This window comes from Pan paniscus, chromosome 16 (assembly GCF_029289425.2).
Source record: "Pan paniscus chromosome 16, NHGRI_mPanPan1-v2.0_pri, whole genome shotgun sequence".
NCBI classification, from domain to species: domain Eukaryota; kingdom Metazoa; phylum Chordata; class Mammalia; order Primates; family Hominidae; genus Pan; species Pan paniscus.
In genome coordinates this window covers 6,598,524-6,621,817 of record NC_073265.2, presented here as the reverse complement: position 1 = coordinate 6,621,817, position 23,294 = coordinate 6,598,524, and the positions used below count along the sequence as shown (strand labels likewise).

The 23,294-nt window shown below is 42.5% G+C and overlaps 1 protein-coding gene across 7 annotated transcripts in view; it reads left to right on the top strand.

Annotated features, from left to right (window-relative positions):
• The first annotated feature begins 1,371 nt into the window (after nt 1–1,371).
• Nucleotides 1,372–23,294, top strand: part of TJP1 (tight junction protein 1) — a 268,094-nt gene continuing 246,171 nt past the window's right edge. For 4 of the 7 annotated variants that reach the window (XM_034938372.3, XM_055098165.2, XM_034938368.3 and 1 more), the window contains exons 1-2: nt 1,373–1,663; nt 13,794–13,926. In XM_034938372.3, coding sequence (XP_034794263.1) covers nt 1,491–1,663; nt 13,794–13,926 — 306 coding nt within the window. In that variant the 5' untranslated portion in view covers nt 1,373–1,490. Of the gene's footprint in view, nt 1,664–13,792; nt 13,927–23,294 lie in introns of those variants that run through there. The other 3 variants (XM_034938367.3, XM_034938366.3, XM_034938371.3) reach the window with 2 other exon arrangements.

The following is a 23,294-nucleotide window of genomic DNA, read 5'->3' as shown; positions in this document are numbered from 1 at the left end:
AAAGATGGAATTGAAGTGAAATTCAAATTGAATGCAAATGAAGTACTATAGAAGAAATAGACAACTGTGGGAGTGCTGACTTTCCAGAGACTAGATATGCAGTCAGTGAAACTTACTCAAAGCACACTGAATGAGGAAAATGGCTGTGACAAAAAGGATGAGGATGTCCCGGAGGAAATGAGGTCCACAAAAACATTTTACATTAAAGGAACTCTCTTGAGACATTGCATGGCATTGGAAGTGCAAAGGATAAAATACTTGCGTGTAATCCAAATGTGATGTTTTGCTAAGGTACAGAAAAGGTGGTATATAAGAGTTACACTAGAAGAAGACAAGCACTGTTCAAGTTATTCTTAATAAGCTTTATTTTTACAAACACATAAAACACTTTAATTCTCAATGTTTGAATGTTTTAAACTGATTTTTTTTTCATTTCCATATACAGGGTATTTGTAACCATCAGTTAAGCGAGTTTTGAATGGTTCTTTTGTTGTTGGTGGTTCTTTCCAAGACAAGGACTTGCTCTGTCACCCAGGCTGGAGTGCTGTGGTGCGACCTTGGCTCACTGCAACCTCGGCTTCCCGGGCTCAAGTGATTCTCCCCCCTCATCCTCCTGAGAAGCTGGGACTACAGGTGCACACCACCACGCCTGGCTAATTTTTTTTTTTTATTTTGTAGAGACCGGGTCTCACTGTGTTGCCCAGGGCTGGTCTCGAACTCCTGGGCTCATGCCATCTTCCCGTCTGGGCCTCCCAAAGTGCTGGGATTACAGGCGTGAGCCACCGTGCCCGGACTGCTTTGAATGTTTTGAGAAAAACTGTTTAAAGTCGTGAAACAATCTTAATTTTTCCCAGTGATTATTAAGGTAGTTTTGCATGGTTCAGTCATTTCCAGCGTCCAGAATTACCGTGCAAGCGAGGACTGCATGCGCGTGTAGTACGTATTCGCCATATGCATTATATGTCAATGTGAAGTCAACCACTTTGGGATAGAACACATCAATTGATAGTTACAAACCAACAGGCAGTGTCTCGTTTTTGTTGTTGTTGTTGTTTGTTTGTTTGTTTTAATCCGCGCTGGAAGTGTGCTGTTGGGATTCTCTTTGGGTGCTAACGGTTGAGAAGGAGCTCCTGCCAGCCGCTGAAAACACCGCGGCACGCGGGCGCAGGGCCTGGGCAAGGCGGCCGGCGCGCAGGTGGCCCGGCCTCGCCCAGCGGCTCCGGAGCGGGGGCCAAGCCAGCCCGGCCTCCCGCGAGACCCGCACCCGCCCACCGGAGCGCGCCGCCGGGCCACGGCCTGCAGGGGTGGAAGGGGCGGCGGCGGCGGGAGCTGCGGGCCACGCACGGCGGCGGCGGCGGGAGCGGCCGGGCACGCACGGCGACGGCGGCGGCGGGAGCGGGAGCCCGGGCCACGCACGGCCGCAGCTGCGGGTGCGGCGGGCGCGGGAGCGGTGGGAGCTGTGGTGGCGGCGGATGGCCCAGAGCTGATCTATGCGGCGCCTGGAGGGGCTGTGTCTGCGGCGGCGGCGGAGGCGGCGGGGCCCTGCCCGCGAGCGGAGCGGGGACAAGATGAAGTACCAGAAATACCTGACGGTGCTGCAGATGGCCATCGGCGTCACCCCCTCCAACCGCGGCAGCCTCCTGCCGCTCAAGAGGAAGCTGTGGTGAGGCGGCCGCGCGGGCGCGGAGCCCCAGCCGGGCTAGGCGCGGAGCGGGGCGGGGGCCGGAGTGGGAGAGCGAGCGGGGGCCGGGGCGGTCGGGCGGGGGGCGAGGCCGCGACTGTCGGGCCCGACGGGACGCGGGGCGCGCCGCGCGGGGCGCAGCAGCCAAGGCCGAGCCCAGGGCCGAGCGCCGCCTTGTACCGCGTGCCCGCTGGCTGGTTCCGCCGAGACCCTCGCTGTGCCCGCGGCGCGTAGGGCGACGGGGAGCGGCCGGGACGCCTGGCACCCGCACCCGGGCGTCGGCCTCCCGCCTCTGTCTGTCCTTTCTGCTCCATTACGGCGGGTTCTGGCTCAGAATTTCCAGCCAGGCTCTCGCGGAGACAGCAGAGAATTCATTGGTATCACGGTGTGCGTTTTCAGTTATTTTCCAAAAATTCGTCTGCTGCTGAGTGCATAGTAGAGGACGAGCAAGGCAAGGGGAATAAGTTGGGAAATTATTATTGCATTGTCAGGGACTGTATTCCACCTGCATGCGTTCCAGTTCCTCCGACCTGGAAACTGTTACTGAGGTAATGAGGAAAAAACACCCTTAAAGAAAAATGTCTGGACCTTACTGGTTTACGTTGCTGATTATCTACAGGATTGTATATTGCATTTTATTAATAATAATCCGTAATCCATGCGGAATCCCAGGAGCCACCTAGGTATTCCACTGGCTTGAGATTTAGGATTAAGATTCTTTTGCAAAAGAAATAACCTAGTAAAGGGAAGATGACTGCAGAAAAAAGATGCCAGTTATGGCATTGGTCATTTTAATTTTAAAATTAGTGGTCAGTGTAGTTCATAAAGGTTTTATTCAATTCAATTGAACACAGTCTAATTTAATCCTAAGGTTGTAGAGAAAGGAGATGAGGCTGCTTTTAGGTAATGAGGAAAGTAATTCCTGCTGTATAAGACAGTGTGAAAGAGTGATCCTTACCAAAAAAGTATATAGCGTGATCAGCCAAGAAAAAGATGGGTTAAGAAAAAGAATCCTAAAAGTGGAGAATTTTGAAGGTAAGACAAATATGGACAGCAAAGTTCAGAATTCAGTTGTGCCACTTACTGTGTGACCTTAAGTTCCTGGAGTGTCTGTTTCTTCCTCTGTAAAGTGAGAATCTTGTTATCTCCCTCATGGGGATATACACAGATCAACAACTCTGATAATGAATACAAAGGTGTCTACCACTGTGCTTGGCTTAATAATAGGTGCTTAGTAAATGTTAGTGTCTTTCTGCCCCCACCAATTTGTTTTTTTTTTAATAAATTTATTCTGCAAAAGATACTTTAATGTGCCGGGTATAGTGGCTCACACCTGTAATCCCAGCACTATGGGAGGTCGAGGCAGGCGTATCGCCTGAGGTCTGGAGTTCAAGACCAGCCTGACCAACATGGTGAAACCCCGTCTCTACTAAATAAACAAACAAATAAACCAAAAAAATACAAAATTACCCGGGCATGGTGGTGTGTGGCTGTAATCTCAGCTACGTGGGAGGCTGAGGCAGGAGAATCGCTTGAACCCGGGAGGCAGAGGTTGCAGTGAGCCAAGGTCATGCCACTGCACTCCAGCCTGGGCGAGAGTGAGACTCCTATTTCAAAAAAAAAAAAAGATATTTTAATGTGATGAACAGCAAGTGACAACACTTAGAAGACAAGGTTAGCCGCAGTTCAATTAAAACATGTCCGTGGGAGATGTTAGCAAATAAATGAAGACTGTCACTACAGTGAAGGAAGAAGGGGTAACATTTGAAGATCGCTTCTCAGATTGATGGTATATGGGGGTATGGGAAATATCAGCACCAGCAGTCATATCTCCCATTTTGCTTTTCTCCTGAGCCCTTATCAATAACTAACACATTGTTTATTTTACTTATTTTTCATATATATTCCCCTTCTCCTCACTAAAATGTAAGTTGCATGAGGGAGGGCTTTTGTTTGTTTCATCCATTACTGTAAAACCCCTGCAACGGATGTCTGGTACAAATGTACCAGAAAGCTTCTCAATAAATATTTGTTGAATAAATGGATTCTTAATAATTTGTGATTGGGAAATAATATGTTAGGGAAATCTGTTTTCTTAATGTTCAGTTTAAAATTTTTTATTATTTATTTATTTATTTATTTTGAAACAGTTTTGCTTTTCTTGCCCAGGCTGGAGTGCAATGGCAGATCTCGGCTCATTGCAACCTCCACTCCAGGATTCAAGTGATTCTCCTGCCTCAGCCTCCTGAGTAGCTGGGATTACAGGCGCCTACCACCACACCTGGCTAATATTTTGTATTTTTAGTACAGATGGGGCTTTACCATGTTGGTCAGGCTCGTCTCAAACTCCTGACGTTAGGTGATCCACCCACCTTGGCCTTCCAAAGTGCTAGGATTACAGGTGTGAGCCACTGCGCCCGGGCCAGTTTAAAAATCAAGATGTGGGAATAATATTTGAGGAATTATTAGACATCAATATTAGCAGCATTTGGTCACAAAGTTAGGAAACTATATTTATTCTTTTCCATCATTGGGGTTCTGCTTCTGAAAACACATTCTCTAAACACAGAATTTCTGAAGAGAGGACACAAGGAAATAAAATCCAGGTAACTATTATATCCAAGCAATTCATGTTTGAGGTAGGCAGTGAGTTAGGGCCAGGAATAAAAACCATCTTACTAAGAGGCGGCCTGGAAAAGGCAAGGGGCTTTTGTTGAGCTTTTCCATGATCTTAGATAATCATTTCTTAATTTCCACTCGTTGTTAACTTGCAAACATTCATCTGATTCTACAGCGGCAAAGGGAAGGGTATGCTCTATGAAGACTCTGGAGTGAGTGGCTCTTTTAAACAGAGATGTAGAATACTTCATATTAAGTTGGAGAACATTGTGCCGCCAGATTTATTTTTCTCTTATACGCTTTGGATTTATTTTTTAGATAATGTTTCATTTTGCTAGTTTCATAGCAACCGCACATGGAGCATTGGCAACATAAGGTACCATCATATGTCTAGAAGATAGTAGGATGTAGGTCCTGACTCTAGAGTGGTGGGTGGAAACCAATAGCAGACATCAACAATGCTTGTAAGACTTTGGAATGCACCAGCTTGTGCCTGTTTACAAATGTGAGGGCCTGACGTGGTGGCTCATACCTGTAATCCCAGCACTGTGAGAGACCAAGATGGGTGGATCACTTGAGGTCAGGAGGTCGAGACCGGCCTGGTCAATATGGTGAAACCCTGTCTCTACTAAAAATATATAAAAATTAGCCAGGCATGGTGGTGTGTGCGTGTAATTCCAGCTACTCAAGAGGCTGAGGCAGGAGAATCGCTTGAACCTAGGAGGCGGAGGTTGCAGTGAGCTGAGATTGTACCATTGCACTCCAGCCTGGGTGACAGAGCAAGACTCTATCTCAAAATAAATAAATACATAAATAAATAAATGTGAAGATGTATTATGAAAACTGGTCAAGGCATATGTGAAGATTTATATGAAGATATTTATATATCTGTGTTACTCTGTCTTTATTGCAGTCTATATGGAAAGGCTTCTGCCAGTGTAAAGGGCAGGGTTGTCTGCCTTATTCCCACACTTCCATCTCGCTTGGGCATTTGTGCCTGTCAGTTTTTCTTTGTGCAATATCTCCTGTCTTTCTGATTGGCTCTACAAATCTCATAAGGAGAATTATATTTGCAGACCAACTTAGGTGGAAACTAAAGCAGACAGTCAGACCCACATCAGTGGAGCCTGTAGGAACTCTCTTCCCCTCATCCCCTTCTTCAAGAAATTTAGGAAGCAGGAGCGTTTGCAGTATTTGGTTCTGAATCATTACTTAGGAACACAGAACAAAGCCTGGTTACCTCTACCTGAGGTAGGTATAAGTTTGCAGAGCCTGCTGGCTTCCTTTGGGGGACGTCCTGGAATTGCCAGCGATGAAAAGAAGCAGTGGGGCTTTGTGTTTTCAGGGGCTGCTGTAACAGATCACATAAACTTGGTGGCTGAAAACAACAGAAATTTATTTTCTCAGTTATGGAGGCTAGAAGTCCAAAATCAAGGTGTTGGCAGGGTCACACTCCCTCAAATGCTGTAGGGGAGGAGCCTTCCTTGCCTCTTTCGAACATTCTTTGTGGCTGCATCAATCCATTCTCTGCTTCTGTCTTCACATGACCTTCTCTGTGTCTCTGTGTCTTCTCCTGTCTCTCTTTTTCTTAAAAGACTAAAACTTTTAATTTTTAATTTATTTCAAATTATAAACTAGGAACTCATAAAATAAATGCTCCATTTTATAATATGATGTATACATATGCAGACAGATTCTTCTGCAGGCCATATTAGAATCTCCACTGCAACTAAAACAGCTCTCCTCTGACATCCTTGAGTCTTGCTTCCTTATTCCTCTGTCTCTTATAAGGACACTTGTCATTGGATTTAGGGCCCACCTGGATGATCCAGGATGATCTCATCTGGAGATCTTTAATTACATCAGCAAAGACTTTGTTTCTAAACATGGTAACATTCTAAGTAAGGTGACATTTATGCTGCTGTTCTGCAGGTATGAGGCACAAATAATAGTTACTCCTTTTTAATGTAAAATGTGAAAAATATTTTCATAATTTATTGCTATCAGCAGTCTTGAGTTTTGCACTAAGTGCTTTAAGAGTATTTACAGTGGGCTGGGCACAGTGGCTCACACCTGTAATCCCAACACTTTGGAAGGCTGAGGCGGGCAGATTACAAGGTCAAGAGATCGAGACCATCCTGGCCAACATGGTGAAACCCTGTCTCTACTAAAAATACAAAAATTAGCTGGGCGTGATGGCGCGTGCCTGTAGTCCCAGCTGCTCGGGAGGCTGAGACAGAAGAATCGCTTGAACCCAGGAGGTGGAGGTTGCAGTAAGCCGAGATCATGCCACTGCACCCCAGCCTGGCGACAGAGCGAGACTCAGTCTCAAAAAAAAAAAAAGTATTTACAGTGATCTTAGGGAGAAAAGGGGGTGTGATTTCATTTTCTTTATACTCTAAAAACATTTCCCCAGTTATTTGATTCAGTGATTATTTAAGGCCATGCACTATCAGTATATTCATTCAAGTAGTCATCTAATAATCAGATTCCAAAAACAATAAGAGTTGCTATTCATTGAACTATTACTTGCTGCACTCTATATTAGTGCTTTCCAAGTATCTTGTCATTATTTAACTTATAGCACCCCTATGAGGTAGGTGCTGTATTTTCTCGGTTTTACAAATTAGGTCATTGACTTGCTCAGACTCATACAATTAATCAAGGTTTAAAAGACAATTGATCAGTGAGATGACAGTCTAGAAGGAGAGAATAACTGAGAACAGATAGTAAAATGACTGGTAATTGCCCGATAGAAAGTTGTTTCTCCAAGGGTGGTCCCCCGGCCCACTCATGGATCACTGAGGTCCTCCTGTTGGGACGTGAAGGGCTCCAATACCCAAGTCCTTTCATAATTTTTTCTTTTTTTGAGACGAAGTTTCACTCTTGTCGCCCAGGCTGGAGTGCAATGGCTCGATCTCACTCACTGCAACCTCTGCCTCCCGGGTGCAAGTGATTCTTCTGCCTCAGCCTCCTAAGTAGCTGGGATTACAGGCGCCCACCACCACACCTGGCTAATTTTTTATATTTTTAGTAGAGACGGGGTTTCACCATGTTGGCCAGGCTGGTCTCGAACTCCTGACCTTCAGGTGATCCACCCACCTTGGCCTCCCAAAGTGCCGGGATAACAGGCGTGAGCCACTGTGCCCAGCCCATAATTTTTTAAATGACCTAATTATTGGCAGTTGCGCACATTATTTTTTCTAAGTTCATCAGACTATTTACTGTTAACCTATTACATGAGTTATTAAGCTTTCTGAAGTCCAATGCTTATAAACAAAAATTAGCATTTTACTAGCTTTTCCTGAAGTGTCCTTCAGAAGGATTTAACATCCTTTTAAAGCCAGCTGCTCTTCTGTACTTAGCAGTGTCTCACAGCTCCTTGGCTCACACTGTTGTTTGGAATTCCCCTCAAGTGGAGGAAGGATGCTTTGCTGTCACTCATTAGCATTCTCTTGAGTTGGCTGTGGCTGTCAGTTGCTGGTATCTTAAAACGAATATCTTGTAGAAGGATTATTAGATGTTACTTTGTTGATAGATTTGTCCTTGTGTGACTGCTTTGTTTTTACCATCTTGATTATTTTTGCCCGATTCTGTGTTATTATTGAGTTCTTTTCCACAGGAAATTAGAAATGGGTGGTGTAGATGAGCTTGGGAGTTGTTTGTCTTAGAATGGTCAGAAATATTTGTAGCCAAAGCTCCTGAGTTGGAAACAAAAGGAATGAATATCTGAGGCTCCCTGGGAACATTGGGCTTTCAAGGATGGGGAGTAGAAAAGCATTCCAGCAGAGGGAAGGGTGTGGGAGGGATGGTTGCAGAATGTCAAGAAGTTGTGCTGCACTGTGGCGCAAGTATTTTGGACTAGTGAAAATTTGTATCTCTGTCAGATTTAAATGACTTTGCTAAGGACCGAGTCCCATGTCAAAGATGTAGCAGTCCACATTTGGCCTGTAGCCAGCAGAGCACCCAACAGAGCTTTGTAGGTGTGACATAATGGGTGGAGTTGGATTGGTGTATATCTTTCTCCTGCATGTCCTTGACCAGGGAAGATACATTCAAGGAACAAGAACTAAATGTTAACAGTTTTCTGGGTTGTTAATAATATTGGGGCAGGTGCTGGCTATCACCCAAATGAGGGTCTGTCTAGGAAGCTGTGCTGGAGCAGGCCACACTGGTCTGCAAGCCTCTGAGGGGATGCTTCCTCTCTTACCTCAGGAGCTATGATGGTGGAGGCTGCAGTGCAGACCAGACCTGTTCTAGCAGTGTCAGGTGAAGAGAAGGGAAATGGGCAGATCAAGTGGGGGACTGCCTCCAGGGGCCAGGCCTGTGGTCTGTGTTCATCCGGTAGGGGTAGGAAGTGGAACGAGAGGGTGGGCCCTGGACTTCAGCGTTTGATGCATATCAGCCATGCCCACAAGTAAAGCACACTCTCACGAGGGAAGTTACAAAGCAGGTGGAGAGAGGCAGAAGTTTTCTCCCCACCTTCCCTCTAGGGAGGATAAAATGGAATTAAGAATTAGGAAAAGTAAAACCTCATTGTAAGCTAAATATTGATTTCCCTACATCAGTTCCCAACTTTATTTCCCTGTCATAAAGGGCCATTCCCCTAAATATGCGGGGAATAATCCCCGAAGTCTGAGTTACTCAGCTCAGATCTGCACCATCAGGGCTGGGGAAGAATGGTACCAGGGGATTAAAAGAATTTATATTCCACGTCAAATGGAACTGTCCTTGGTGGACTCTTTGTATAGCTCTTCTCACCTGAGTTACAGGTACGCAGCTGTGTTCTTGTGAGTGCCCAGAAAACAATGAAACACACACATGCCCCTCCCCAAGACAAATATTTTTAAAGACAGTAATAAACAAAAGAGAAGCAACATCTAAAATTCACCTATTCCTACAAGAGCACTTCTACTTACACCAGAGTTAATATTCTGCATTATTATCTAGATCAGTGTTTTTTCTTTTCTTTATTCCACACCAAACAAAGGGGGGTCATTATTGAGCCATATGCCTTTTAACAGTTTACCTCAGCTTCCCAAAGATCTGGTCAAAGCTTTAAAGTTCCTGAAGTTACTCTGTAGAAGCCTGGTTAAATTCTTAGACAAGGTACCATCTTCCTGTGGAGTCTGTGGGCAGGGTAGGTCCAGAGCTGATTTTCACCTGGTATACACCACTTTAGTGCTACTGATTATTACTTTTTTTTTTTTTTTTTTGAGACAGGATCTCACTCCATTGCCCAGACTGGAGTGCAGTGGTATGATCACCATTCGCTGCAACCTCGACATCCTGGCCTTAGGTGATCTTCCCACCTCAGAGTCCCAAGTAGTTGGGACCCATAGGCATGTGCAATCCCGCCTGGCGACTTTTTTTGTATTTTTTGTAGAGACGGGATCTCTCTATGTTGCCCAAGCTGGTCTCAAACTTCTGGGCTCAAGAGATCCTCATGTCTCGGCCTCCCAAAGTGCTGATATTACAGGCATGTTTTTATTATGATCCTGGTAGGGAGGGCAGTGGATCTATTCTTCTAGTTATGTTTATGATCATTTTATTTTTCTGTTTTACTTCGTCACTGGATTTAGTATTACATTGAGTTAACCCTGGTAAATTTCTTGACTATCTGCCATTTATAAAATTTGGTAGATATAAATTTTTATTACAGGCTCTTTTAGGCTTCTAGATTTGGCATAAAGGGAGAATAGTGATGCCTTTCTAAGTCAGATGAGAGAAAAACTTACGAAGAACACTAGACAGATTTATTTATTTATATTAAATGTTTGCATTAATTTTCTAAAATATGATCACACCTACCAGCGCTATCAAAATAAAGTGAGAGAGAAATGAGAAGTTGATTTGTATTTAGTTTTATAACTCTATTTTTCTTTCCCATATGTCCTCTTTTGAATAAAGTTCATTGTTTTCATGGAAGCTTTTACCCTGTGGAGAAGAGAACAAAGCTGTACAATGTTTCTTTTTATCCTAAGAATCATGAAAGTGGCATCAGTAAAATTTTACTTTGGGAGGCCAATTGAAAGGAAGACGCCCTAGAAATTCAATGAAAGAAGAAAATTAATTTTTAAAGCTACGACAAAATTAATAATAGTCTGAGTAAACAATAAAGAATGTCATCAGTGGACCCGTATTTTTGAGGACTCTTTGAAATGTAACTAGTAGGTAGAGATAGATCTGTTGAGAGAAAACGTTGCAGTTGTCTGGAGCAGTGGGGTCAGAGAGGCAGGGCTGTCCTAGAGGTAGCTACTGACTTGCAAGAGAAGCTGCCTCACAGACCTGGCAGCGTATCCCATCTCTCTGCCAGAGTTCCTGAAGGCAGGCCACAGTAGTCGCAGTGGGGAAATGGATGTTTTCCAATACAAATGTAAGTAGACATTAAAAATCACCAAACAATTCAAGAAAGCCAGTACCCAGAGAATTACCAAATTAAAACACAGAACTAACTCCTGAGAAAATAGAAAAACATTAGATGGTGATTTTCAGAAGAAAAAAAGGTTATTTTTGGAAAGATGCATGAGAATATTGCATTAATTAAAAAAATACTAGATACAGGCCAGGCGTGGTAGCTCACACCTGTAATCCCAGCACTTTGGAAGGCTGATGGTGGGCAGATCACGAGGTCAGGAGATGGAGACCATCCTGGCTAACATGGTGAAACCCCGTCTCTACTAAAAATACAGAAAATTAGTCAGGTGTGGTGATGAGCGCCTGTAGTCCCAGCTGCCCGGGAGGCTGAGGCAGGAGAATGGCGTGAACCCAGGAGACGGAGCTTGCAGTGACGTGAGATCGCGCCGCTGCACTCCAGCCTGGGAGGCACAGCGAGACTCCGACTCAAAAAAACAAAAAAAAACAACAACAAAAAAAACTAGCTACTTTAGAAATTTAGAATTTACTGATTCATAGAAAAGAGAATGGCTGAATTCACAAAACCAAAAAGCAAGTTTGCAATCTGGAGAAGTAAGTTAAAGAATCACAAAAGAGCAAAGAGATCAAAAGTATGAACAAGAAGCTAGGAAACCTGAACACTATTTCTAAGGGAAGTTGGGGCTTTTTGTAGGGATGTGGAGTTGCTGGGAAAGAGGGGGAATGAAGACGTGCTAATGTCACTTCTTGTTTAGGAGGAGGTGAGCATACTCATGAGCCCTAGGTGTTGATAGGAAAATATGAGTTTATGTGTGTGTGTGTGTGTACATATACGTGTGTGATGGATACATATATAAAGATGTTAATGTACATGTGTGTATATAGCTAACTAGAGTTAGAGTTTCCCTAATAAGATGTATAACTTTCAAACTACTGAATGGAAAGGGAAAAAGGTCTTAGGGTGGTTGAGGACAAAGTAAACTCAATCATATTAATAAGGCAGAAACTTAAGAAGAAAGCATTAAACACAAAACAAGATGGCAGGAATAGATCTAAACATATGAGTGAAAACAATAAATTTGAATGGATTAAGTTTCTCTTAACAGACATTAACCCTCAGATTGGGTAAAGAAAGAAAAAAATCCAGCTACATGCTACTTATCCAGAGTTAAAGATACAACTTAAAAAAAAAAAACTAAAAAGAGAGAGAGACTTCGAACACTTGAAAATACAAACACAAGGTAAATCAGGAAATGGTTAATATAAAAATGTAGATGGGGAAAATTATCATCAGACAAAATGGCATTTAAGGTAAAATCTTTAATTGCCATAGTCTTTTTATATGATAGATTAAATCCCTAAGAAGATATGTGTCATAAACATCAAGACATCTAATAAAAAACAATTGAAATATAAAAAGCAAAAACTAAAAGACATAGATTAATTGACAAGTCCATGTTCATGGTGGGAAATCCTACAATAGTCCTTTATACAGAATCAGCAGTTCAACAGACAAAAATATAATGAAGGACATGGAGAAGTTGAGTGATAAAAATAATAAAGTGATAAAGTTGCCCTTGTATTTAAGGACTCCCCCAAATGGGTATTCTCATATACTGTTGATGGAAGTGTAAATTTGTAAAGCTTTTTGGAAAGGTATTACCTATCAGCATGGAGGAAACTCCCATCTCTGACTCTGCCTTTCTACTTTGAGCAATCTTTCCTAACTAAATAATGCATTTGTACCCAAAGATGTTGCCAAGGATGTTCATTGCTGTATGGTTTGGTAACAAACATAGGAAAACAAACTAAATGCCCATTAGTAGGGGAATAGTTGAACAAATTATATTACGTCTATGTTATGGGATACCATTTAGCCATTAAAAAGAGTGAAATAGTTCTGTATGAATTATTATGGGAAGAACGTTAAGATATATTAAGTGAAAAATGTAAGGTGCAGGACAATACACACAATTTGGTAAAAAAATTGAAAAGGAAATAAACACATCTGTATATAAGCATGAGCATTTGTCTGGGAGATTATACAATACAAACAACTGTTAATAGTGGTTGATTTTGGAAAAGGGGAGTTTGGGATGAGGGAGAAAAGGGCAGCTTTTACTTTCCATTTTTATATCTTTTTATACCCTTCAAATGTTTTAACTCTATGGATGTATTACTTTTATTCTAAACTGTAGCCATATCTAGTCTATCTTATGATATTTACTGTGTCTGTATGTATATGTATGAACATGTATTCCAGTGTGCACTTTATAGATGGCTTATACTATTTGCTACTTCTTGTTGTCTGTGTTTTCATGTTTCCATAATTATGCTGAATTAAGTGTGTGCTATCATGTTTAGATTTATGTTATTTTCATGCTTAACAAAACCATGCTGAACAGTATCTGTGATGGACACAATGATAGCTCACTTGTACTGGGTGTGCTAGGCACCGGACTGAGTGTTGAATAAATAACTGCCCAGAAGGAAGCAGATGCCCCTAAGTTACCTAGAAAACTTCAGTCTAATATTAATGGCTTCTTCAATAGTTGTAGAATTGATATTTAATGAATCTTTTTTTAAAAAAACCTTATAAATGAGACAGGGTCTTACTCTTATCTCTCAGGCTGGAGTGCAGTGGTGGCTCACTGTAGCCTTGACCTCCCAGGCTCAAGCAATCCTCCCACCTCAGCCTTCCAAGCAGCTGGGACCACAGACATGCACCACCAGGACAGGCTAATTTTTTTATTTGTGTGTGTATATGTAGAGGCAGGGTCTCCCTGTATTGCCCAGGCTGGGCTCGAACCCCTGGGCTCAAGTGATCCTCCTGCCTTGGCCACTGAAAGTACTGAGATTACAAGGTGTGAGCCACCACCCACAGCCTAATAAATCTTAATGTTGTACTATTTGAATCCTGTCAAGATGTCTAAACTAGCTAAGAAATAGTTAGAAAGGGTGTCTGATAGAATGTAGCTCTGCTGTGGTTCTTAGCTTTTTGGCTGGAAAAAGGAGTGTGACATTTCCAAAGCTACCTTTGAGTAAATGCTTCCCTCAAACTTGAGAAATGTGTTCACCTGTAAACCTGCCTTTTTAAGAATTTTTTTCTTTCTTGCAGGGTAACGCCATCCTCTGAAAATCCTAATGGTGCTACTTCTAGTGTCAGCCAAGGAAAACCCTCTTTAAGACGAATTAAAGGGAGATTACACAGAAGCAAAAGCCTTGATAGCATGGATTTCTGTGAGCTCACTGTAAGTGGACTGATCAATGCTTTTCTCATTTTTCCAAAGAGTATGAAAGTTTTTATTTTATTATTTTCATAAAAATGCAGCAGACTTATTTTGTGGCAGGCATTTTTAAATTTTAGAAATGGTTCACCCAACAGGTTACCAACCAGAATGTTTTCTTAACTAGCATGGCTATGATAACATTGGTAAAATGGTTCATAATGATGATTCTGATCCAAATATGAAGATAGAGAAATGCTTCCTGACCTCTACAAGAAAAACTGATTTAAGTTTGATAGAGTATTAATGTGAATATCTTATAAAATCACAAATCCACATGTTAATATAAGTAGAGACTTAAGTGTCTGATTGACCCCAAACACCCAGCTTCCTGGTAGTGCCAGACAATAATTACTCTGATATTATTAGTACGGATCCCAATTCAGTTAATGATGGTGCTTTCTTTCTATTCTTTTTTTTTTTTTTTTTTTTTTTTTTTTTAAAGAGCCAGGGTCTCCTTCTGTTGCCCTGACTGGAGTGCAGTGGTGCAATCATGGCTCACTGCAGCCTTGAACCCCTGGGCTCATGTGATCCTCCCACATCAGCCTCCCAAGTAGTTGGGACTATAGGCGTGTGCCACTATGCCTGGCTAGTTTTTTAATATTTTGTAGAGATGGGGTCTCACTATGTTGCCCTGGCTGGTCTTGAACTCCTGGCACTTTCTTTTTATTCTAAGTGATTACATTAATGGTCATATTTTTTTCAAGGCCAAGTGACAGCTTCTTATTTCTCATATGGAAATGTGGTAAATTCATGCGTGTTTTTGGAGGAACACTGGCACTTTCAGGCCCCACTTGAATAAAAAAGATACTGTAATGCCATAAAGCAAATACTAGAATTTTCTTTGCTATAAAAAGGTTTTATTTCAATTGGTGTATCATAAGGTTCAATGGCAAATTAATGAATGTTTAGGTTATTTGGTAGACCTGCTATGTTCATTTCTGTCCTTTGAGTTTTGAAAAATTTTGAATGATAAAGGTACCATTGGCCATTGTTTCAAAAAATGACATCAAAGTATGAAACTAAATTCTGTCTTTTTCATCTCTTATCTATAACTACTGAAAATAAAAGCTCAGTAAATGTGAATACTCTATTATTATTATTATTATTTTTGTGAGATGGAGTCTTGCTCTGTTGCCCAGGCTAGAGTGCAGTGGCACGATCTCGGCTCACTGCAACCTCTGCTTCCCGGGTTCAAGCAATTCTCCTGCCTCAGCCTCCTGAGTAGCTGGGATTACAGGCGCCCGCCACCACACCTGGGTAATTTTTTGTATTTTTAGTAGAGACAGGGTTTCACCATCTTGGCCAGGCTGGTCTCAAACTACTGACCTTGTGATCCACCTGCCTCGGCCTCCTAAATTGCTGGGATTACAGGCGTGAGCCACCGTGCCCAGCCAATACTCTATTTTTTTTACATTTATTTTAATTTGTTTACATTTATTTTACATGTATTTTTACATTTTTACTAAAATAATTTTATTCAAGCATTTTACTTTAAAATGTTCTTGAATGCTTTTATGACACAAGACATAAATAGGTAAAATGTGACCTACCAGAAGACATTTAACCAAGAACAGAAAAAGAATAAAAAGACAGTAAATTCTTGCTGAGTAGAACTAACAGTTAAGGTGACTAAAGAAAATATAAATGTACTTCAAAATGAAGTGAATTGCTTTTCACAAGTGAAACATTGAATTAATCAAGAAACAAATTTAAATTATTTGTTGGAATATAAAAATGGAAATTTAAATTTTATCAGCTTTTTTTCTATTGTGCAAAACATTGTCATTACTGAAGCATAATCATATAACTAATTAATTTTACATGTCATAAAATATATTTATTTGCATAAACAGAATCATTCTGGTTGGTGGAGAGGTTATAATGTTTCTAGAATGTAGCAGACAAAAAGCTTTACAGAGAAAAAGATGGCCTTCAGTTTTCCACAAATAGAAATGACAAATAGAGCCATGTTTTTATCATAATAAATATGTTTTAAAATTATGGAGAGTTTATTTTCTCCCTCATTTCATGAAAGAATTGATCTGGTTGAAGTTAGTACACACTCCAAGCAGGGAAAAAATAATGCTACCCAGGTGCAGAATTAATTTCTTTCTTTTTGATGTTTTTTCTATTTGACCCTGTCTCAAAAGTGAAATGTCTTAGTATCCCTGAAGGGAGGCATTTTAACATTGATGTTAAAAGAGAGGAAAAGTTGAGCTTCACAGAAGGCTTATTCCAGGGAGGAGCTGTATGTTCTGGTGTAATGGTTCCCTTGGCTTCATGGACGATGTTGTTTTAAATTTTGGTTTTCTACTTCTGAAGAGTGCATTGAAAAGCCATGGACTTTGGTATGCTGACATTTCATTCCTCAGCAATGGGAATGTATTAATGAAGTCTAATTTCTGCAATTCATTTGAGTTTTTTGCAACTTGTGTTCATTTTCTTACTCAGGTTTTTGTGGTCATGGGTGGTGGAGCAACAATTTACATTTCCTGTATCTTACTCTGCATGTTTTTAGATTGTTAGAAATTTTTACAATGAGCATGTTTCATTTTTAGAAAAGCAATAACTGATTTTCCAAGCAATAAAAAAAATAAACAAATAAAAAGAAGAGCTTAACAGCTTGGCTCCTCCCACTTTCTACCATAAGATATGGCAATTAATACTGTAATACCCAAAATATGTAGGGGCATATAGCATTTCTGGCATGGGGCTAAAAACATTTTTTTCCCTACACTTTAAAAATTCAGTCTTTTTGACCAGGCATGGTGGCTCATGTCTGTAATCCCAGCACTTTGGGAGGCCAAGGTGGGTGGATCACCTGAGGTCAGGAGTTTGAGACCAGCCTGGCCAACATGGCACAACCCCGTCTCTATTAAAAAGACAAAAATTAGCTGGGTGTGGTGGCAGGCACCTGTAATCACAGCTACTCGGGAGCCTGAGGCAGGAGAATCGCTCGGACTCGGGAGGTGGAGGTTGCAGTGAGCCAAGATGGTGCCACCGCACTCCAGTCTGGACGACAGAGCGAGACTCCGTTGCAAAAAAAAAAAAAAAAAAAAAAAAAAATCTGTCTTCTTTTATGAAAGAAGGAAGAGGGGGGCTACACATTTGAAAAAAACATGGATTCGAAAAGGGTTTCATAGAAGATGAAAGGTATTCAGAATTGTTTTTCTAAGGAAGTTGACTTTGTAATATAATCATGTAGAACCAATTTAAAACCTTAGCCACGGAAGTCTGAAGGGAAGGTATTTGGTAAAGGATCTGTAATGACTTCTAATTACATAGGAATAGAAATCTTTATTTATTTTAGGAAGTACCTTAGCCACCATAGATACCACTTTGTAAATGTTCTTACGGTTCAAACAACTCTGAAAACTTTACACACTATTTTAAAAATTTATTTAAAAATTCTGATTAAATGTATGACTCCCTATGACTGCCAAAGTAAATACAGAACCTTGAAATAGGAAAGCTTAGACTTAGTTAATAATCTCCTGGCATATATACATATCAAATTTGTATAACCAACAGAATAATATTTCTATTTTTATTTTTATGTTTTACTTTTAATTTTTCCAAATTTGTCTAAGGAAAAATACAACTTTTATTGCTTTTAGAAAAACATAGCAAGTGGAGCAAGAGATCCACTTGCTGTAGTTTCCTGGTCCCAGTTTCTGGCTGAGAGGCCTCAGGTTCCAGCTGAGCCTGTTGGCTTTGGTCCCGGGCATCATCAGAATGATGCCATTTCACTCCTGGGGAGAAGTGATTGTTTCAGCTTTCTCTGTGGGGATTAAATGGGATGGGCATTCTAGTTCATTTTGTAACCCTGCAGGATAATTGATTGGCATCCTAGTTTACTGACAGGGACTGGAATCCATCCAGTCTCCCTGGTTCCTTGAGGCAGTGTCCCAGAGATGCTTGGTAAAATTCTCTTAGGCATAGCCTGGACTCGACAATTCTGTTCTGTGTATGTGTTTTGCCTAGAAAACCTGAGCCCTTCTTCAATGTTGTAATGAGTAAAATGGTACATAAACCAGATGGCAGGTTCTTTTTTTTCCCCCTGGGGGTGATAGACATATAACAATCAATATGAAAAAGAAAAGTGACCTTTTGTCTTTAGATTTAGTGAATGATGTTTACATTCCTAGCTGTTCCATTTCACTCTGGTGTTGGATTCTAAGTGTATAGTCAAAGAAGTTTAAGTGATAATTTAAAAATTTAACAAATTGCTTGAAATTTTGCAGCTTCTTTTATCAAACCTCCTTCCTAAAATAGGGGAATGGAGCCAGTTGGGTGAAGTTCATTCTGTTTGGGAGGAAGGTATTCTAGAACATAAACTGAGGCAGTTTATTTCCTGCTTTGTGGGTGTAAATCTAGATTGCTGCTTATCTCTCTGCCAACAGAAAAATACTACAAAAAGTTTTGTGCAGTGAATAGAAACAATGATCCAATTAACAGTTTATGGTGATGTTCCCTTAACCTTGAGTGACAGGGGATTCAGTCATCACTGATAATCATTAGGCAAAAGGGATACATGTTTCAAAAACTTTAGAGGAGTTTTTGTCATTAGAGGGGGAAATATGTGAGAAGATATTATTTGGAATGTTACATTTGAGTACATTTTTGGGTTAATAAATCACATGTCACTGCTCCTTGAATAATTGTTTTGTTTTTTTAATAGCAGTGATTTTTTTTCGATTTGAAAAGACACTTCTTTCTCCTGATATAAAAAAGTATCTGGCCAGGCACGGAGGTTCATGCCTGTAATCCCAGCACTTTGGGAGGCCGAGGCGGGTGGATCTTCTGAGGTCAGGAGTTCGAGACCAGCCTGGTCAACCTGGTAAAACCCTGTCTCTACTAAAAATCCAAAAATTAGCTGGGCATGGTAGCGGGCACCTATAATCCCAGCTACTTGGGAGGCTGAGGCAGAAGAATCACTCGAACCCAGGAGGCAGAGGTTGCAGTGAGCCGAAATCATGCCATTGCACTCCAGCCTGGGTGACAGAGCAAGACTCCATCTCAAAAAACAGGAAAAGAAAAAAAGAGTATCCATGCAGACTAACAGGAAATATCTGTAACCCTGTGAAGATATCGAAGATGAAAAATTTCTCCTCCTCCCTCAACCCCTCATGTAATTGATGTAATTGATGCATGTAATTGATCAATTTAACTTATTTAACAAATGATTCTATGTGTGGCACTCACTAAATGCCACGCACTGTTCTAGGCACTTTAATTACATTAGCTATTTCCTCCTCATAACAACTTTGTCAAATAGATACAGCTATTACCATCAGCCTCATTTTACAGATAAGGATATGGGGTTACAGAATGTAACCTCGAGACTTCCTACTATGAGACTGGTGGGACCCTGAGAGGCCTCAGGGACCTGTTTTGACACAAAACTGCCTTTTGACTTTAAACACATCCTAAGTTTTTCTCCACCATGGGCGCCTGGCTGGTGAGAAAGGAGCTGGGCATGAAATGGTGAGAACACGGTAGAAAGAAAGTCCATGGAGGGACATGGACACCACTTCTGGGCTTCCCAGTTCTGTGGAAGGGACTGGCCCCTTCCCCCGTTCTCACTCCCACTCTTATCACCAGTTCTCCCATCACCAGTACGAGAGCCTGGAAGAAACTGCAGGGAGCATCATGGGCTCCTCTGCTCTGGGCACACGGTGATGATTGAGTGGTTATGGTGGTAGAAGTAGTGGTAGTGGTGGAGGTGGAGGTCATGGTGGAGGTGGAGTTGGTGGTGGAAGAGGAGGTGGTGGTGATGGTGTGCTTATGGTGGTAGAAGTGGTGGTTATGGTGGTGGAGGTAGAGGTGGTGGTAGTAGTGGTAATGGAGGTGGCGGTGGTGGCACAGGAAGTGGTGGTGAAGGAGGTGGTGGTGGTGGAGGTAGCGGTGGTGAAGGTGGAAGTGGAGGTGGTGGTCATAGAGGTGGTAGTGAAGGAGGTGGTGGTGGTGGAGGTAGCGGTGGTAAAGGTGGAGATGGAAGTGGTGGTGGTGGTGGTGGAGGTGGAGGTGGTGGTTGTGGTGGTGGTGGTGGAGGTGGTGGTTGTGGAGGTGGAGGTGGTGGAGGTGGAGGTGGTGGTTGTGGAGGTGGAGGTGGTGGAGGTGGAGGTGGTGGTCGTGGAGGTGGTGGTTGTGGAGGTGGAGGTGGTGGTTGTGGAGGTGGAGGTGGTGGTGGTGGAGGTGGAGGTGGTGGTTGTGGTGGTGGTGGTGGAGGTGGTGGTTGTGGTGGTGGTGGAGGTGGTGGTTGTGGAGGTGGTGCTGGTGGTGGGAGGTGGTGGTGAAGGTGGAGGTGGAAGTGGTGGTTGTGGAGGTGGAGGTGGTGGTTGTGGAGGTGGAGGTGGTGGTGGTGGAGGTGGTGGTGAAGGTGGAGGTGGTGGTTGTGGAGGTGGAGGTGGTGGTGGTGAAGGTGGTGGTGGTGGTTGTGGAGGTGGAGGTGGTGGTTGTGGAGGTGGAGGTGGTGGTTGTGGAGGTGGTGGTGGAGGTAGCAGTGGCGAAGATGGTTGTGGTGGAGGTGGTGGTGGTGGAGGTGGTGGAGGTAGTGATGGTGAAAGTGGAGGTGGTGGTGGAGGTGGTGGAGGTAGTGATGGTGAAAGTGGAGGTGGTGGTGGAGGTGATGGCGGTGGAGGTGATGGAGGTGGAGGTGGTGGAGGTAGTAGTGGAGGTGGTAAAGGTGGAGGTGGAGGTGGTGGTTGTAGAGGTGGAAGTGGTGGAGGTGGTGGTGAAGGAGTAGGTTGTAGTGGTAGAGGTGGTGGTGGAGGTGGCAGAGGTGATGGTGGTGGGTGTTTGTGAGGGTAGAAGTGGTGGAGGTGGTGGTGAAGGAGTAGGTTGTGATGGTAGAGGTGGTGGAGGGGGTGGTGGTGGTGGAGATGGAAGAGGAGGAGGTGGTGGTGGAGGTGTTATTAGTAGTAGATGTGGAGGTAGAGGTGATTGAGCCTTCTTCTCTTCTTACAGTGGGCTGAGTCTTTCACGTTCTGAGGTCGTTGAAATGTTCCTGTTTGCAAATAACAGAACACTAACTCAAACTGGTCTAAATAATAAAGATATTAAGTTATATACTAGAAGTTCTGCAGTAGGATGTTCTTCAGGGCTAATTGAATCCTGTGGATCTGGTTCCATTTTCCTGGGATACTTTGCATCTCCCCTCCTCTGCGTAGGCTTCCTCGGTAGGCTTGTGCCATGCCATGGGCAGCAGTTCAGGCCTCACGTCCACAAGGATAAAGGCCGGGGGCAGTGTCTCTTTCTGTGGCTCTCTTTCAAGCATAGAAAACTTCCCCTAAAGTTCTCTTTCCTACTTCTCATTTCTGTCTCACTGGACCTTATGCTGGACCAGGCACTGGCCTGGTGAATGTCATGTATTGATTTTCTTAGCTGGGTTCTTTGACCAAAGGAAAAGTCTGAGACTCCATAAATAATGGCCATAAGAATATAAAAGATAAAAGACATGGTATTAATAAAGTAAGACTGTTTAGGACAGGAGCAAATAAATAATCCTCAAATATCACTCAGTGCCTTTGGTTGATTGAATGATTGTCTTTTTTTTTTTTTTTTTTTGTGATGGAGTGTTGCTCTGTTGCCAGGCTGGAGTGTGATGGCACGATCTCGGCTCACTGCAACCTCCGCCTGCTGGGTTCAAGCGATTCTCCTGCCTCAGCAGGAGTGACTGGGACTATAGGCGGGCACCACCATGCCCAGCTAATTCTTGTCTTTTTAGTAGAGATGGGGTTTTACCATGTTGTCCAGGTTGGTCTTGATCTCTTGACCTCGTGATCCGCCCACCTCGGCCTCCCAAAGTGCTGGGATTACAGGTGTGAGCCACCGTGCCCGCCCAAATGATTGTCATTTAAAGTAAAGTAACAGGAGCATTTTTCTCTTGTAGCAAGGAGTGTGGGGGAAGGCAGCCCAGGGTTGGCACAGCTGTGCTGTGATGTTCCCAGAGACCAGCCTTCCGCACTGTTCCAGGCTGCCCTCGTTTTATAGGCCTCAGCCCTCATTCGTCCAGTCTCTAGGTGGCTGCTGTGACTCTGCCCTCACATGCTGTATTTCCAACAAAAATAATGGGGCAGAGTAAAGGGTAGGAAAACTTTCTCCTAGTGAAGCTTTGCCCTTTTGTTTCAGGGGAGATGCCCTCCCCAGGGACATCTCTCTACATCTCCTTGGCAAGAATTGCATCACATTGCCATTTTCTGTTCTAAGGGAGGGTAGAAAATGGGGAGTTTTGGTGGCACAGGCTCCTAGGGATGAAAATGGGTTCTGCTAGTAAGGAAGAAGGAGGAAATGGGTACTTTGTAGGTAACTAGCAGGGTCTGCTCCGCCAGCACCTCCCAGCAAGTCTTTAACTCACAGTACAGACCAGAAAATTAATGCCACAGTAGAAGCCAACTCATAAATAGGTTAAATTATAATTGCTGTCATGGCATTTTCAGAGATACGTATCTGAGGTGTCTGCGTAATTCAAAATTCCTATGATTCTGAGACTATTTTTCCTATAGGACTCTCAATAAGCTACAAGTATGGTGGCTTATTTCTGTTTTCAGATAAATCGGTTTGCCATGGACCAGTAATAGACACACAGGTTAATTCACTCAGCCTGCCAGTTTAAAATTATGTAATTCTAGGTGCTTAGTTTTAATTTGGGACATTTGCATAATTTCAGGTGTGTTCATGAAGTGAGACTTTATTAATGTTTTATGTTGCATGATTTAGATGTATACAACTAAAATTTGCCTAAAATAATGACCACATTGTGTTCAGTTTACGAAGGCAGGAAAGTGAGTAATATATTTTAGAACAACAACAAAACGCAGCCAAATGGTTAAAATACAAAAAGATTTAGTGCCTGAAGTAGCATTTTTAGTTAGACTTATGAAAACTTGTCTATCTAGGACAAATTGTTCCCCGAATTATCCCTCATTCAGGAAGTCTTGTTTTACTGTGCAACCTTACAGGATCCCTTATGTTAGAATTTGTGTGTTCATATTGCTTCCCCAATTTCTGACAGCTTATGTGCCATAAAATTAGATTGCTTCATAATACCTGGCATAATGTTAAGGGTTTGGTGCAGCTCAGTATAAATATTTGTCAAATGAATGAATAGATATGATTAAGTGAATAAATTGCCTTGCTGGCAGTTAAGCCATGAGAGGGGCACTGAAAATGGAAACAGAAATCGGCCTTTCCCTGTCCTTCATGGCCTTGACAAATTTAAAGAATCTTCAGCCTCGGTCCATCGAGTGTTTCTTCATGAGCAGATTCAGGCCATGCATCCTGGGAAGAAATACCACGGAAATGATGCTGTGTTTCTCAGAGCCTCG